At 43.1% G+C, this 17,934-nt stretch overlaps 1 protein-coding gene across 1 annotated transcript in view; it reads right to left on the reverse strand.

The window, feature by feature from the left end:
* Window positions 1-17,603, reverse strand: part of LOC146075826 (RNA exonuclease 1 homolog) — a 53,278-nt gene extending 35,675 nt beyond the window's left edge. Inside the window, exons 1-5 of the mRNA XM_083185464.1 lie at window positions 17,369-17,603; window positions 13,320-14,530; window positions 4,075-4,134; window positions 2,965-3,063; window positions 1,544-1,739 (exon numbers count right to left, since the gene is read on the reverse strand). Coding sequence (XP_083041590.1) covers window positions 1,544-1,739; window positions 2,965-3,063; window positions 4,075-4,134; window positions 13,320-14,530; window positions 17,369-17,510 — 1,708 coding nt within the window. The 5' untranslated portion in view covers window positions 17,511-17,603. The remainder of the gene's footprint in view (window positions 1-1,543; window positions 1,740-2,964; window positions 3,064-4,074; window positions 4,135-13,319; window positions 14,531-17,368) is intronic.
* Between the last annotated feature and the right edge of the window lie 331 nt (window positions 17,604-17,934).

Consider the following 17,934-nt stretch of genomic DNA (forward strand, 5'->3'; position numbering starts at 1 on the left):
GAGTGTCGGTGGATCCACACTCTCGATACCTTAGCCCCTCGTGGACTTAATGAAAATCTTGGCCTCAATTGTTTTCTATAAAAACCGCACTATATAGCAGCAAGCCATCTATCCTTGGATTACTACCTGTTTGTTTTCTATTAAAACCGCACCATATAGTAGCAAGCAATCTACCTTTGGACTACTACCCTTTTCAGTATACCCGCTCTTTAGTTATTTTTCATCATCTAGATAGTAGCTCAACATTCGTGACCCATGACAGGCATATTAGCCTAATCATATTAGCCCATGCTGACAACAGTAAGCAGTATGAGTAATTGTCCAGCAAGGCTCATACACGCAGCTATGAGAATCCTCCTCAGTAATTCAGCTATAGGCTCATTGTACACCAACCTAGCCAGCTTGTTTTTTAACCTTTTTTAACATGTTTTCAATATGAATTTTTCACTTGTTTATCCGTTATACTACGGTACAACTTCTTTGCACGCAACTCGCAACCGTATTTATGGGTCACCATATCATCACATATACATATCGGCAGTTTACATGAATCTGTTTTGTTCACAATATGTAGTGTATGTTTGTATTTACATGTTTTACACGTTTATCATTGTTTTTGTAATTACTGCCGTCTTATTGGTTCACAGTTGCGGGCCTCCGTTTGTTTGAATCATGGAATTGGCAGCCAATAGAACACGTCGGCGGTGAGCTAATCAGCGCCGTACTCGGCCCCGCCCCCCGGCTCCTGACAGTACGGCGAGGAATACCGGGAGAGAAATCCGTCGGGAAGAAGATCCATCGTGTCCGGGTGCCGGAGGATTCCAGGACCGTGATTTGGCACGGCCTGAAGGTGAGAGGGTGCGGCGCCAGGTAAGTGGTCAGACGACACCTGCACGGCAGCAGGCACCACACCGCACCTACACCCATCTCACACCTGTCTCTTGCATTATGGATTAAACTTGGTCCAGCATCTCAGCCTCCGAGTGCCTTTGTCTTCAACACACACACACACACACACACACACACACACACTAGGTGATTCATCGCGCCCTACGGGCGCTCTTCACACCGTCGTAAGGGGCTGTGCCCCCTTTATTTGTGAACGTTTGTATTGTGAGAAATATGGTTAGAATTGTATGAAAGATGCCTGTATTGCAACTTGAGTTATAGGTGGAATGTGTTAAATAGAGAGAATATTATTTGGAAGGGGGTGTGTATTGTTTTGTTTAATTAAAAAGCAGTTACAGAGTAAGATGTACATTGATAGTGTGGATGGTACAGTGACATTTGTGGGTGTGGGTGTGTGTGCAATAGTATAGTAGGGTGTTTTTGAGTCAGCGGCTCCCCACTGGCGGAGGTCACAACACAGGAAGACAGGGCACCCCAGGAGGGAGAATGTGTCGGCATTTCGGCGGTCGGGATTCCGGCGTCGGGATTCTGAACGCCGGGATCCCGACCGCCGGGATTTTAACTGCATCCCCTCGCACATACATACACACTTATATATACATACACACATGTTAATTTCTGTGCAGTTTCTTACCCATTGGACCAAAATTGTGAAAAGCTGGTGTTAAGCTGGCAATTCTTTTCTGTGATGAGGCAACAAAAGCTTGTCCTCCTTTAACAGCTGAGGTTATCTGCAGTGCCTGTTGTTGAACATGTATTATCCTTGTGTGAGGTATTTGCTGAGTGGAAGGGCCTCTATAAGGTACAAGTATACTGTTGCTTGTTTTGACCTATAAAACAAAGATAAACCAAAGTAATACAAAGTGCAACACTTGCATTTTAAAAGCAGTGTGTTTCAAATATTTGAAAGTATCTCAGTAGAAGTTGTAAATTGGGGGAAAATACATTAGCAGCCACGAGGGCATGTCAGTATCTGCTGCTGTGTGTAACTGCCCTAATTATCAGTCATAGTAATAACTACTGGCAAGAAGATCCAGGAAGTATTGACCACTTCAAGGGCACACACACACACACACACACACACACACAGGGCTTTGTAAATTATACAGCAGACTATCCAACCAACACAACAGTAATGTGGGGTACACACCAGGACGATATGGCTCAAAACTAGCCAATTTAGATACAATCTCGACCGATTGTATGTAAATCGGCCGTGTTTTGAGCCATTTTGCTGCCTTTTTGATGCGATCCCGATCCGATGAGCGGCCCCGAGGGTTAGTCGTTCTTTTCTGAGATCCTACCTGCTGCAGGTAGGATCTCAGAAACGACCATTGTAGTGGGTGGGGATCGCGAACACAGTAGGGGCATTTTCGCGGCGGGGTCAGCTCGTGAGCGGGTCGTACTTTCCTGTAACGACCCGCTCACGAGCACCATCCTCCTGGTGTGTACCGGGGATAAAATCGGAGAAGATACTGGGTGGGTAAACTATTTTTTAGATTACTTTTTATTAATTAAACCCCTTTCACACCGCCGAAAAATCCAGGTCAGCGGCGGGTCAGACCCGGATCTTCGGCGGTGTAAATCCCTAACGCCGTATCCCTTTACACGGGACTTCTACCCAGGTCCTGACCTGGGTAGAACACGGCTAGGACCTGGGTAGAGGGCGGTGTAAATGGGAACGCCGGGTCGGATGACCCGGCTACCATTTACATGAATGGGGAACGGCCAACCTGCGGACCGCAGCGTCCGCAGGTTGGACGGGTTGTCAGCCTGACACTGACAGCCGGCGCTGCTGTCTGCTATACCCTGCAGACAGCAGTGGCGGCGGGGGGTGAACGGATGCCTGTGTGCGGCATCCATTCACCTCCTGTGCGACGGCGGTGGGGGGGTGCGGGACGGCTGTCCGCCCGGTGTAAATTGCACTAAACGCCGGGTCGCACCCGGCTTGAACCTGGGTCTAAAAAAGCCGGGTGCGACCCGGCGTTTTGGTGTAGAAGGGGTATTAATGATAAAGCTACAAAATGGAGAGTTAATTAAATCATTAGTCCTTACATCACATTTTGCTGATGGATGTGCAATTCTTTTCTTCTGGCCAGGCAGCAGATCTCCTTTTGCTTCCTGCATTTCCATTTCAGATTGATCTTGGCAACCCTGAAGTGCAAATAACAACAAAAGAAGTCAGACAGTGTTCATGTGCTTTTGTATCATCAACTTCTCAAAGATAAGTGTTTGTTCAAACATAGCTTGCAATTAAATAGCAGACATTCTGAACACACTACTGAGTCAAGTCTCCTACCACTCTTGTTAATGGGTGTACACACATGGAGCGATTTTTGCTAGGGAGCGACTGACTAAGCAGTTTTACTAGATACAACAGCGATTTTGAGTAAGCGATTTGACTAAATGCACTAAGCGATTTTGTCTATGGGCGATTTTGACTATACTAGAATTAACATACTTGGTTCGTATTCATTGCAGATCACCTAGTGAATATCTCCCTCAGCAGTGAACACCAGCGATTTTGACTAGACAGCCAGCGATCTAGTCAAAATATTTTTGCCTGGCAACACTTTTACTAGGCGATATTATAGGGCGATTTGTCTACCTTAACAGCAATCTTTACTAACCTTCTAAGCAATTTTGACTATGTAGTCAAAATCGCTTAGAAGGATCGCTCTTTAGCCTACAATAAAGAGAAGCAGGCATTTGCAGTATATTCTTGCTAAGCGATTTTACTAGATTGATGGGACATGCTCATTCTTCTTCTTATTGCGATTTAGACGCGCGGGGCCGCGCATCTATATCGGTTTAGCCTCCACACACACACCGATGTATGCTTAGTTTCTAAGCGACCTAGCTAAATCGCTTAGAAAATGGCACAAAATCGGCATGTGTGTAGGTATTAACTAAATAGCTGCATATATGAGGATGTTTATTGTATGCATGGTTTATCTTACTACAAAGTATTAATATACCTATAGCCTTAAGTGTTAACAATGTTTGTCACTAGAAGTTACAAAAACGAATGCATCTTTACATCATCTAAATTGCCTCAAAAAACTTCTGGAGCAAGCAGTATGATACCAAAAGGCAAGATATGGTGCCCCCTTTCCCTTGATCTGTACTCCCCCCTCCCCCATTAGAGTGCAAAACAACACTTACGTGCGTTCCAGCATCGGTTCCTGTGATATGTGCTGCAGCCAGTGAAGGCTCTTCCTGATCCTGTTGATGGAGAAGAGATACATCAGTAGAACACACACAGGGGAAGCTGTAGCAAGCCTTGGAAAGAAAACTGAATAACTGTCCCACCAGTTTAATGCTAATTTGTTGCTTTGGGCAACTATTCCGCTTTCTCTCCAAGGCTTGATACATCTCACCCATACTGGATAACCTAAACTTCACAACAATTCTTGAAAAGCTTAGCCAATGATTATGCCTTTAAATTTCAAAACAACTCACCCAGATGGATCAGAATTTAATTCCGAAGCATCACTAGCTTTCTAAAAATAAAAACCGTCCCTCGAAATAACAGATCACATCTTCCAAACCACGTAGCGGTACACAGGTACAGTCATTACTAACTCACATAATTAAACATGCGCTGCATTCATTCCTTACAAACTCATTCTAAAGATCCACAGGTGGCTAGGAAAAAGGCTTTTGATAAAGCCGCTGAGACGGTGAAACGCGTCAGGTGCTTTGCCCACTTACATTTTATGGACTGATCCAGGCCAGCCTCGAAACACCTTTTGGACCCTGCCATCTGCACTAAAGGCTCTTTACACCTCCATCTTCGACTGCAACCCTGGGGTGTACTCCCCTAATCCCGGACGTGACTCGGCCTAGTGCATTCAGGCATGGAGTCCCTGGGAGGAACAAGACTCACCACAGTCTTCAACATATAGGTGGACGGTAACATTCATTCTTTGCACTTGCACTTTATATGGTCCTGATTAGAGGCATAATAGGAACGGACAGCACCCCACCCCCTTTTTTCCCCATTTCATATGTGAGGCTTATTTGCATCAAATACCAGCAATTCCCCCTACGGTTTTCATTGTATTTAATAAAATTTATTTTTAATGTAAAATCAGTCCAATTTCCATATTGGTTTTATTTGATTTTAATTCATTAAGTCAGCGCTGCTTTTTTCTTTTTCTTTTTGGTAGATTGAGGACTGGTTTGGTCACTCCTCCTCTATCCTCTTAAATATCATAGGTAATACAAGAATTTGTTCTCTCACTCCTAGCTAGATGTCCATACCATACCAAGGGCAGGATGCATCATATATGCCATTATCATGATTAAGAACAAATATAAATAAAAGGACAGCTCTTGATAAGAGTGAAGCTCTGCATTGTAAAGACTTCTGGGCTTATGATGTGGGAATCCTACTGCACAGGCGCAGTACGGATAGTGTAATGGTTAGCATTACTGTTTCACAGCACTGAGGTTCATTGGTTTAATTTCCACCATGGCCCTAACTGTGCAAAGTTTGTATACTCCCTGTACTTGCGTGGATTTCCTCTGGGTACTCTGGTTTCCTCCCATAATCCAAAAATATACTGGTACAATAGGTTAATTGGTTCACAACAAATTATCCCTAGAATGTCTGTGTATGTGTACGTACATACATACATACATACATACACGTAGTAGGGAATATAGATTGTAATCTCCACTGGGACAGGGACTGATGTGAATGTTCAAACCCACATTTTGCTGTTGTTACATCCCTCCCACCTATTTCAATTCTTTAAATGCCATTTAAAAACCTCATCTTTTTATTACGTTATCCTACCTCCCACCTATATTACCCAAAACTTTAGTTACACCCTCCTCCAATTACAGATGCATCCTCACACTATTGCGCCTAACAGCCCCTCTTGCTGCTCCAGGTCCTGATAGAAACCTCTAGCTTCGGCATCTATTTGGAGACTTTTTTGCAGAAAATGTCTGTCACAACATGATGCATCTATAATTAATTTAGGACATGCAACATGTGTATGTATGTTCAACGGTGTCTCAATCTTTATATAAAAGTGTTACAATCCGCAGCCACAGCTTTTTTCCAATACAAGTTTCATAGTGCCCCTTTTAAAAACTCCTGATGTTCCCACTAGAATCCAATATGGGCAGGGTGGCTGGCAGATAGTGGTCATGACCCGGCCGGTGTCACTATTGGGGGTGGAGGTGCAGGGCATCACCCAAGCTCCATCTTGAATGTGAATAGATGCTGTGCAAGTGTGCATAGCATCTATTCAAATAGCCCTAGCAAGACGGCGGGCAGGCTGTTTCAGCAGGGCACAGTTACAGGGCAGGGTGCACTTGGTCATAAATTGGGCTGCCCGAGGCATCCTGCTAAAGTAGCCTCACCACACACATGCATATTTACCATCGCATACCCCAGTGGTATTATGCTGTGATTAAGCCGTATTTTTTTTTAAAAAAAGGGGATTTCAAACAGATGCACAAGGCTAGAAGGTTCTCGCAGGACCTGGAGAAGCATTAGAGGCTATTTGGCATAATGGCAGCAACGAGTGAGGACACATCTGCAATAGGAAGAGGGTGTAACCAAACCAGACATCTCATGGTACATGTCATATTGGGGCTAGATGTAGGAGGACACATCTCGCATAAAAATATTAGAAGGAATAATAAGAGATAGTATCCAATAGTTCTTCAAACAGGATAAGGTGAGAAGTAAAGCTCAGCATGGGTTTGTCAAAAATAGATCATGTCAGACTAATTTAATTAGCTTCTATGAGGACTTCAGTAGGGGTTGGATTTAGGGAAATCTGTTAATGTAATACTGCTTGATTTTGCTAAAGCTTTTGACACAGTGCCTCATAAAAGGTTAATAAATAAAACTAGGTAATTTAACCCCTTCCCGACATTTGACGTACATTTACGTCATGGCCGGGATGTACTTCCCGACACATGGCATAAATGTACGTCATGCCATTTAACTGTCACCGCGTCTATAGACGCGGTGACAGTTTAAACATGTCTGCTGTCCCTGACAGCAGACATGTCCCTGCATGCCCAGGGGGGGCTGCGATGCCGCCCCCCCGTCGGCGATCGCTGTGATTGGCTGTTCAGTGTGAACAGCCAATTACAGCGTTTTCTGTGTCACCGGCGAATAACGTTCGCCGGTGACACAGGGATCGGTGGTGATTGGTGCTGTAAAGTACAGCACCAATCACCACGGGGTGTAAGGGTGACACTGGTGTCACCCCACCTCACTTCACCCGCCCCCAAAGGCCGTGATTGGTTCGTCGGACCGACGAACCAATCACAGCCATGGAGGGTGATTTAAACTAACGGTGACTGCACTGCAGACGCCATTCCGGTCTGGAATTGCGTGCAGTACGGTCACCGTGCCTATCTGCCGCGATATACTGACCTGATCCTTGCAAACACTTACCTGATCACTGCTTGTAGCGTTCCTGGATCTTGTTACTTCTTGTGACTTCCTGTGTTGTGCTGTGTTGTGCTGCTGCAGTGTGTTCGAGTTATAGATAGAGAGATAGAGAGAGAGAGAGAGATAGAGAGGGCTAGTGACAGAGTGCTATATTTTGTGCTGCTGCAGTGTGATAGAGTTATAGATAGAGAGAGATAGAGAGATAGTGACAGATTGTGCTATATATTTTTTATATATATACAGCTGTACTGCGTGTGCAACTGACTGCTGCCCCCCCCTTTTGTGCTGATCAGTATAAATTAACTGATCAGCAACTTTTTGGGGGCGCAGGTTTTTTTTTTATATATATACCTGTCAGTGCTGCTGCTGCTGCAGTGTCATAGAGTGATAGATAGTGAGAGATAGAGAGAGATAGTGATAGAAAGTGCTATATTGTGTCTGCTGCCCCCCTTTTGTGCACCCCCAGCAACTTTTTGGGGGTGCAGGGGTTATTTTTTATATATATAGAACTGTCAGTGCTGCTGCTGCTGCAGTGTCATAGAGAGAGAGATAGAGAGAGATAGAGAGAGATAGAGAGAGATAGAGAGAGATAGAGAGAGATAGAGAGAGATAGAGAGAGATAGAGAGAGATAGAGAGAGATAGAGAGAGATAGAGAGAGATAGAGAGAGATAGAGAGAGATAGAGAGAGATAGAGAGAGAGAGATAGTGACAGAGAGTGCTATATTTTGTGTCTGCTGCCCCCCTTTTGTGCACCCCCAGCAACTTTTTGGGGGTGCAGGGGTTATTTTTTATATATATAACTGTCAGTGCTGCTGCTGCAGTGTCATAGAGTGATAGATAGTGAGAGATAGAGAGAGATAGAGAGAGATAGAGAGAGATAGAGAGAGAGAGATAGAGAGAGATAGAGAGAGATAGAGAGAGATAGAGAGAGATAGAGAGAGATAAAGTGCTATATTTTGTGTCTGCTGCCCCCCCCCCCCTTTTGTGCTGATCACTATATCTGAGGTGATCAGCAACTTTTTGGGGGTGCAGAGGTTTTTTTTTTATATATACCTGCCAGTTGCACTGTCAGTTGCACCAAAGGTTGTGCACCTGCTGCCCCTCACTGGTAATCAGTGTCGCATCACTGATCACCTTTTTTTTTTTTTTTTGAGGGTGCTGTGGGGTCTTTTTTTTTAATTTTTTTTGATCAAATTTTTTTGATCAAATTCCTGTTGCCTTTGAGCGCTGTTCAGTGACGGACGTTACTGACCAACATCTGTGCTCAATTTTTGGCGCAGGACCTTTTTTTTTTTTTTTTTTCTGCACTACATACACACTACACACTACATACTACATTGAAATAAAGTTTGTACCCCCCCTACACTATACACGTGTTGAAACATTTCACTACCAGAAACACAAAAATAAAAATGGCATCCCAAATGTGATCCCAGTCATCCAGAAGAATGTATTCAGCGGAGGAGGCATATGCCATGCTTGCCTCTGACTCTGACACAGCCAGTGAGGCAAGCGGGGAATTTGAAGGATTCATCTTAAGCTCCTCTTCCTCCTCTAGTGATGAGGGACCCCCTCAAAGATGCCCCCGTAGAGCAGCTGAGACCCCCCCCCAATAATTGATCTCGTATGGACCCCACCACCAGACAATTTTGAGCCCCAGGTTCCTGAGTTTTTGGCCATCCCAGGAATCCAATTTGATTCCACAGGTCTCAGAGAAATTGACTTTTTCAAATTATTTTTCTCTGATGATTTTATAAATTTAATGGTGGACCAAACTAATTTATATGCCCAGCAGTTTATTGCTCAAAACCCCACGTCATCATTTGCTAGGTGGACCCCTGTAGATGCAGTAGAGATGATGACGTTTTGGGGTCTGGTGTTTCATATGGGCATAGTAAAAAAGCCAGAAATTAGGCAATATTGGAGCCATGACCCGGACTCGTTTTGAGTTAATCCTTAAATTTTTGCATTACAACGATAATGCACAGTGCCCACCCAGAGATGATCCCACCTTTGACCGGCTATTCAAAGTCAGGCTGGTCATTGATCACTTCAGTGCCAAATTTGAAGAGATGTACATCCCAGATAAATTCATTTGCATAGACGAGTCCCTTATACATTTTAAAGGAAGGGTTAAATTCCGCCAGTACCTTCCCAGTAAGAGGGCAAGGTATGGCATAAAAATGTATAAGCTGTGTGAAAGCACCTCAGGGTACACTCACAGGTTTAGGGTATATGAAGGGAAGGATTCAAGAATTGAACCGCCAGAATGCCCCCCCTCCCTCGTAGGTGTTAGTGGAAAAATTGTCTGGGATTTAGTGCACCCCTTCCTGGATAAAGGTTATCACCTCTATGTGGATAACTTTTACACCAGCATCCCCCTGTTTAAGGCCCTTGGTTTAAGAGGTACAGCAGCTTGCGGTACTGTGCGCAAGAACCAAAGAGGCCTCCCAAAAACGCACATTGCCCAAGTAATGAGAAGGGGTGAAAGCAGGGGAATATGCACCGAAAATATGTTGTTGGTCAAATATAAGGACAAGAGGGATGTCCTTATACTGACAACAATTCACGGAGACAGTACCACCTCCGTCCCTGTACGAGGTACCAGTACCCACACCTCAAAACCTAATTGTATCCTGGATTACAATAGGTACATGGGCGGAGTGGATCTTTCAGTTTAGGTACTGAAGCCGTACAGTGCCCTGCGGAAAACAAAAATCTGGTACAAGAAGCTGGCCGTGTATATCATCCAGATGGCACTGTATAACGCTTACGTGCTTTTCCGTTCTACCAGCCAGAGGGGGACATTTATGCACTTTCAAGAGGAAGTCATAAAGGGCCTAATATTTGGGAACCAGCAGGCAGAGGGCCCCAGTACTTCTAGTACTGGCCCCCGTATTGTACCAGGGCAGCATTTTCCTGATGAAATCCCCTCCACTGGAAAAAAGGGCAGGACACAAAAAAGGTGCAAAGTTTGCTATAAAAAGGGAATAAGAAAGCAAACTATTTTCCAGTGTGACACTTGCCCCGACAAACCCGGCCTATGTATAAAGGAGTGTTTTAAAATATACCACACATCTATGGATTATTAGGTTCATAATTTCACCGTGCTTCGGGGGTCTTGCTAATGCCACATAGCACCCACCATTCATTCCACCAGAATCTGAGCCGCAAAATCCAAAAATCACTCCTTCCCTTCATGAGTCCTGCCATGCACCCAACTGGTATTTTTTGGTCACATGTGAGGCATTGCCGTACTCAGGAGAAATTGGGGCACAGATTTTGGGGTGCTTTTTCTCCTTCATACCTTCTGAAAATGAAAAATTTTGAGCCAGAACTGCATTTTTGTGTAAAAAAATGTAATTTTTCATTTTCACTGCCCAGTTGTATCAAAATTGGTGAAACCCCTGGGGGTTTGAAATGTACACTATACCCCTAGATGAATTCCCTGAGGGGTGTAGTTTGCAAAATGGGGTCACTTGTGGGGGGGTTCCACTGTATTGGTGCTTTGGGGGTCTTGCTAATGCGACATAGCACCCACCAACATTCCACCAGAATCTGTGCTGCAAAATCCAAATATCACTCCTTCCCTTCCGAGTCCTGCCATTTTTTGGTCACACATGAGGCATTGCCGTACTCGGGAGAAATTGGGGCACAGATTTTGGGGTGCTTTTTCTCCTTCATACCTTCTGAAAATGAAAAATTTTGAGCCAGAACTGCATTTTTGTGTAAAAAAATGTAATTTTTCATTTTCACTGCCCAGTTGTACCACAATTGGTGAAACCCCTGGGGGTTTGAAATGTACACTATACCCCTAGTTGAATTCCCTGAGGGGTGTAGTTTGCAAAATGGGGTCACTTGTGGGGGGGTTCCACTGTATTGGTGCTTTGGGGGTCTTGCTAATGCGACATAGCACCCACCAACATTCCACCAGAATCTGTGCTGCAAAATCCAAATATCACTCCTTCCCTTCTGAGTCCTGCCATGCACCCAACTGGTATTTTTTGGTCACATGTGAGGCATTGCCATACTCGGGAGAAATTGGGGCACAGATTTTGGGGTGCTTTGTCTCCTTCATTCCTTGTGAAAATGAAAAATTTTGAGCCAGAACTGCATTTTTGTGTAAAAAAATTTAATTTTTCATTTTCACTGCCCAGTTGTACCACAATTGGTGAAACCCCTGGGGGTTTGAAATGTACACTATACCCCTAGTTGAATTCCCTGAGGGGTGTAGTTTGCAAAATGGGGTCACTTGTGGGGGGGTTCCACTGTATTGGTGCTTCGGGGGTCTTGCTAATGCGACATAGCACCCACCAAAATTCCACCAGAATCTGAGCTGCAAAATCCAAAAATCACTCCTTCCCTTCTGAGTCCTGCCATGCACCCAACTGGTATTTTTTGGTCACATGTGAGGCATTGCCATACTCGGGAGAAATTGGGGCACAGATTTTGGGGTGCTTTTTCTCCTTCATACCTTATGAAAATGAAAAATTTTGAGCCAGAACTGCATTTTTGTGTAAAAAAATGTAATTTTTCATTTGCACAGCCCAGATGTATCAAAATTGGTGAAACCCCTGGGGGTTTGAAATGTACACTATACCCCTAGATGAATTCCCTGAGGGGTGTAGTTTGCAAAATGGGGTCACTTGTGGGGGGCTTCCACTGTATTGGTGCTTCGGGGGTCTTGCTAATGCGACATAGCACCCACCAAAATTCCACCAGAATCTGAGCTGCAAAATCCAAAAATCACTCCTTCCCTTCTGAGTCCTGCCATGCACCCAACTGGTATTTTTTGGTCACATGTGAGGCATTGCCATACTCGGGAGAAATTGGGGCACAGATTTTGGGGTGCTTTGTCTCCTTCATTCCTTGTGAAAATGAAAAATTTTGAGCCAGAACTGCATTTTTGTGTAAAAAAAATTAATTTTTCACTTTCACTGCCCAGTTGTACCACAATTGGTTAAACCCCTGGGGGTTTGAAATGTACACTATACCCCTAGATGAATTCCCTGAGGGGTGTAGTTTGCAAAATGGGATCACTTGTGGGGGGGTTCCTAACTTTTAGCATCTTATGGTGCCTAGAAACCTACATGGTGCCTAAAAAATAATCTCATAAAAAGGAGGCTCCAAAATCAAGTAGGTGCTCCTTCTATTATGAAGCCTGTGGTTTGGTCAACGTGCACACTAGGGCCACATATAGGATATTTATGAAAACAAAAGAATTGGGGGAATCAATTTTTAGTCACATTTCTCTAGTAAAATCTACTGTGTTCCTTAGAAAAATGTATTAAAATTGCAAATCTGCAAAAAAAATGAAATTTTGAAATTTCACCTACACTTTGTTTTAATTCCTGTGAAACACCTAAAGGGTTAACAAACTTCCAAAATGCTGTTTTGAATACTGTGAGGGGTGCAGTTTTTGAAATGGCATCATTTATGGGGGTGTCTCACATACAAGTCCCTCAAAGTCACATCAGAACTGAACTGGTCCCTAAAAAAAATCAGTGTTTGAAATTTTTTTTGAAAATTTGCTATTCATATTGTAAGCCTCCTAGTGTCCAAAAAAATTAAAAGGAAGTTGAAATAATGATGGAAACATAAAGTAGACATATGGTCTATGTTAGTTATTAACTATTTTGAGTGGTATGATTATTTGTCTTACAAGCAGAAAATTTAACATTTTGCAAATTGCTAAATTTTCCATTTTTTTACGACATTTTGGTATTTTTCACAAAAAAACACAGACTGTATCGACCCAAATTTACCACTAATTTGAAGTACAATGTGTCACGAGAAAACAATCTCAAAATCACTGGGATAAGTAAAAGCAAATAAAAGTTATCCCCACTTAAGTGATACATGTCAGATTTGAAAAAAAGGGCTCTGTCAGGAAGGCAAAAACATGCTGTGTCAGGAAGGGGTTAAGGTTAGGAGATAAAATTTGGAATTGGTTTGTAATTACAGAAACACCCATACATTTACCTGGGTTGATTTCTTCTTTGCTTCACTTTCAGTAAATTCATTGAAAATTCTTAGACATTCTTCCATTGGATCATCTGAATCTGAAAGATCAGTGTCCTCTTCTGAATGATTCTCATTATCAGATGAAGAATTTAAGACAATAACCTCATTCTCTTTATCTAAACATTTCGTCTCTATCCGGCTTTTACACTCATCAATATGTACCATGCCAGTAGCAGGCTCACCCAAATGTCTTACATTTGCAGCTATGTCATCATAGCCTGAAAGTTCTCGTGCACTATGAGAAGTTGACTTTTTTTGGTCCAAGGGTTTTTCTGCAACTAGTAGTGATAAATCATTCTCGCCATTAGGCTTTGTGATACTGATTAAGTCTTTTTGCTCTTGTATACTCTCGTTTCTGCTTATGGAAATGCAGTTTGCCTCATTTTTAGACTCTTGTAAATTTGAGATTAGGGCTACTTCTGAAAGAGTGCCGTTGCAAGTGTGAATAGTCAGAGCACTGCCATTTGTAAAATCTTTTACACCTATATTTTTAGAGTAATGGACAGACATCATGTCCTTCTCAGTTTCAGAATTGGCATTTACATCAATGGAACTTTCTGTTGGGTCCAAAATATCCACACCAGAAGATTTTTCCTCATTGGATAGAGTGACTCCCTCAGATAAGGGAAAGCAGGTTTGTTTAGTTACACATACTTTGTTTGCTCTTGGACGTTTTGAAGCAGCTTCAAGTTGTGGAACATCAATTACAAGTACATTTTCTTCATCGGATTCATCAAGCTTAATTTCCAGCCTTACTGGAGATTCATCTCTTGATCTTTTCTTGTTACTCCCTTCTTCACACTTCTGCTTGGATTTTGACTTTTCATCTTCTGTAGAAGAACCAAATAACCCGGCAGAATAATTAAGCAATGGGTCATACTCCAAATCTGTGGCTGGACACCTTCGATCAACCACATATTTCTTTGGCACTGGCTTTCTATTTTTTGTAATGACAACTGACGAATCTACAGGATTCATGTTTTCTGGAGTCTGTGGCTCCATATCCACACCTTCTAAAATATTGCCATTCCTATCAGCTTCAGATATAGGGCCTTTAATGCTTGGTGTCCCATTTTTGAACAGCAATAACTTTTTCTGTTTCTCTTCTACTTCATTTTTTACAGCTTCAATAGCCTTATTAAGCCTCTCCAGTTCCTGCATGTTTTTACCTGCAACAAAAACATACAAACAAAATGACAAAGAGCTGTTAGGAGCAACAGGAACACTAATCATTTTGGCATCACTGGTGCAGTAATGCAAGTGAAGAACTCTCATTTTGAATGCCCTTTTCAGCACAAACAATTATATAATATAATTTGTTTCTGGGGCCACATGCACTACAATGCCAGCATAAATAAAGTTTGCGTCCAAACTCATTTATTTCACCACAACAGAAGGCAAGGGGAAAAAAAATCCCTAGAAGTCAATGATATAACATTAATGGTGTGTACACACGGCAGGATATGCCGTGAGATGCGAGTCCCGATATGATCAGATCGTATTGGGACTCGCATCTCACGGCATGCATGCAGAGGGACAATTTGGACTATATAATGCAGATCTGCACTATATAATCTTGGCTACCCTCTCTATTTCACTGCCGATTTGCGCTCACACAGGAGAGCGCGCATCAGGCTAGCAAGCCCTAAAAAAGCATGCAATATGGTTTCCGATGTTCACTGTATCTCAGAAGCCATATCGCCCTGTGTGTACACACTATTAGTGTGGACTGTAAATGGGCTAGGGACTAGCATACTATAGTAGTTGCCAATTCAGCTTATAACATGCAGAATGGGGCTGGGGCTGACCATCAGAGGTAATTAGTCATTCAGCCATTCAACACAGATCCTTAAAAAGGTATATGTGCAAAGTTCTGGATGAATACATGAATAAAGGCTTATGCCCCTTTCAGAGCACACTTTTTACCTGTTATTTTGCCCGTTTTTTTTACAACAGTAATTTGTGCAGTCTGAAAGGTGCAGAGTGAATTTACCGGTTCTATTGAACTGGTATTTCTAAACGGTAATAAAGCAGGGTCCTACCCGTCTCAGACCCGTTGTTTTTTCCACTGTTTTCTATGGGTTAAAATGGGTTCAGTGTTGTGGAGGAACAAAAACTGCACTGAAATACCATTTAAAGACACGCGGTGTGAAAGGGGGTTTAGCTGGCAGACCCGTTTTTAGAAACGTTTTAAAATACCTGGTCAAAGCCAGTTTTGCAGTCTGAAAGCAGCATTAAAGGGATGTAGCTATTGCCATCCAAAGCTGGGTACAAGCTATACGATAAAGGCAAGTGATATGCACAATAGCAAAATCGATGTGTGCCCACTATATCATCATTACTGATGTGCACTCGTGGGTTTTAATGATCCCACCTGCACTTGCAAATCTGTCTATCACCAGTGACTGCATGTTCAGCAGTTGATATCATGATATTGTTTAGTGTTTTAGTGCTATAATGTTTTTTATTTTCATGACACCACATAAATATTTCTGCATACAAAGGATATACACAGTAAACAAACATATACAGTAAGCAATTTTCACAAAGCTATTACACTAGTGGTTCCCAAACTTTTTGAATCACAGCACCCTAAAGTAATAGAATATTTTTCACGGCACCCCATGGCCAAAAGTTGGTTACTAGTTTCAGGAAAGATAGTAAATAAGTTGTGATTTAAATGTTTTCCTTAGGTCCACATGTGGTGAGAAACATGATTCACTTCTGTTTACCCACATATTCTTATATTGGAAGCCACAAGCACTGATTTTGCCTATTTCATTGGCCATAAATAACTTAAGCCACCAACCTGAGGCACCCCTGCAAGTGCTCCAAGGCACCCCAGGGAGCCTAGGCGCACAGTTTGGGAACCACTGTATTACACTATAATATTTGTAAAAATGAAAGATTGTATAAATCAGGGGTTCTCAAACTCGGTCCTTAGGACCCCACACAGTTCACATTTTCCAGGTCACCAGGCAGGGGCATTCATTACTCATTGACACATTTTAAAAGATCCACAGGTGGAGCTAATTATTTTATTTGTGACTGTGTGGAGACCTGCAAAACTTGCACGGTGTGGGGTCCTGAGGAGACAAAGTTTGAGAACCTGTGGTATAAATAATTGTCTTTTTTCTTTTTTTAAATAAAAACAACCCCACCACCCTGGGTCCAGGCCACCACCTTTTACCTTTAGTAAAGTTTTGGCAAGCGAGCCACCGAGCCCGAAGCGTGGCAAACGGACAATGATGTTATAACTGGCGTAAACTGGGGCAGCAAAGATGAGGAAATAAATATACACACACAAGTTGTGCTTTTTAGGATTGCGTTGGGCTTGTTTTGCACTCATTTTTCTAGTATTTTTTTTTTTTTTTTCATAGTTGGCAACACTGCATACTATACATCAATGCAAGATTGGCTACACTATGCATAAATTGGGTATGGCTAAAAACCGGACAGTATCCCGGAACGCCGGGGACAGGCTCAATTCATCAATACTGTCATTCTGGAGCTTGTAGTGTCCGGTCCTGGGGGGTGCATTACCAGGGGTGTCCTGTCTGGTGGGGCTTCTGAGACACCTTTTACCACTCCCCTGGTGAAAGCTATCACAGCTTTCACAGGGAGCCCCTCTAGCACTGAAGAAAAAAAAAAAGAAGAAAATTGTGTTCAACCTGATATCCTTCATAGCGGCTGTTTGATCACAAAGATATTGGACCTTGAAATACCACAGTCCCCAGCATGACAATGTACCATGCAGCTTAATATTTCATAGTGCCCAGGGCAGACAATAAGAATAGGTTGGAAGAATTGCATTTATAGTTTCAATAAATAAAAACTATTGCTAGGTAGTTTATTAAAACCTAGAACTGTTAATGGAAATGAGTCTGTTACTGCATCACACCGACCAAATGGCATTGGGAAGCACGTAGAGTAGGTGGGAGCAGGGAGGCACTGGCAGAGACAGGTGATAGAGAAGGGAGGCAGGCTGGTGGGTGCAGCGGTCTCACCTAGGGCTGCTGTACTTGCACCACTATCACCGTCCACACCGGCTGCCTTGGGACACACATGCTGGAACTGGCAGTGGGGCCGGCTGCAGCCGCCAAGGAACGGGCAGGCCAGGAGCTGGAAGAGACCCGCGGGACGCAGCATCAGGCACGATTCCCCTCCGCTCTCACTTTTCCCGCCCAACCACACACACAGAAGCGGCGCTCCCAGGCCGCACCCGGTCACTCATTAGGGCTATTATAATTATCTCAGTCACACACTGAGAGGCTCCGGCTGATTTATTATGAGCAGCTGAGCTATCCCACATGATCGGATCCTTGTTTGTGCTTTGCACTGCTTTCTGTGCTACACGCTGTGTATGCCCGGCAGTGAGAAGTCTGATGGGTGATGCATTCCTATGTGGATTTTTTCAATATCGTTACAGGATTATTAAAGCAATTATTTAATAATGTTGGAAAATATGAAAACATTTCACCATTCTGTGACTTGCATAACTCATCTTACATCTGCCATTCCCCCCCCTTCCCATAGTCAAACTAATGCTTGTGTCGACCTTCCAACCCTGTCA

The sequence above is a fragment of the Crinia signifera genome, chromosome 1 (assembly GCF_055691185.1).
Source record: "Crinia signifera chromosome 1, ASM5569118v1, whole genome shotgun sequence".
Classification (NCBI taxonomy): Eukaryota; Metazoa; Chordata; class Amphibia; order Anura; family Myobatrachidae; genus Crinia; species Crinia signifera.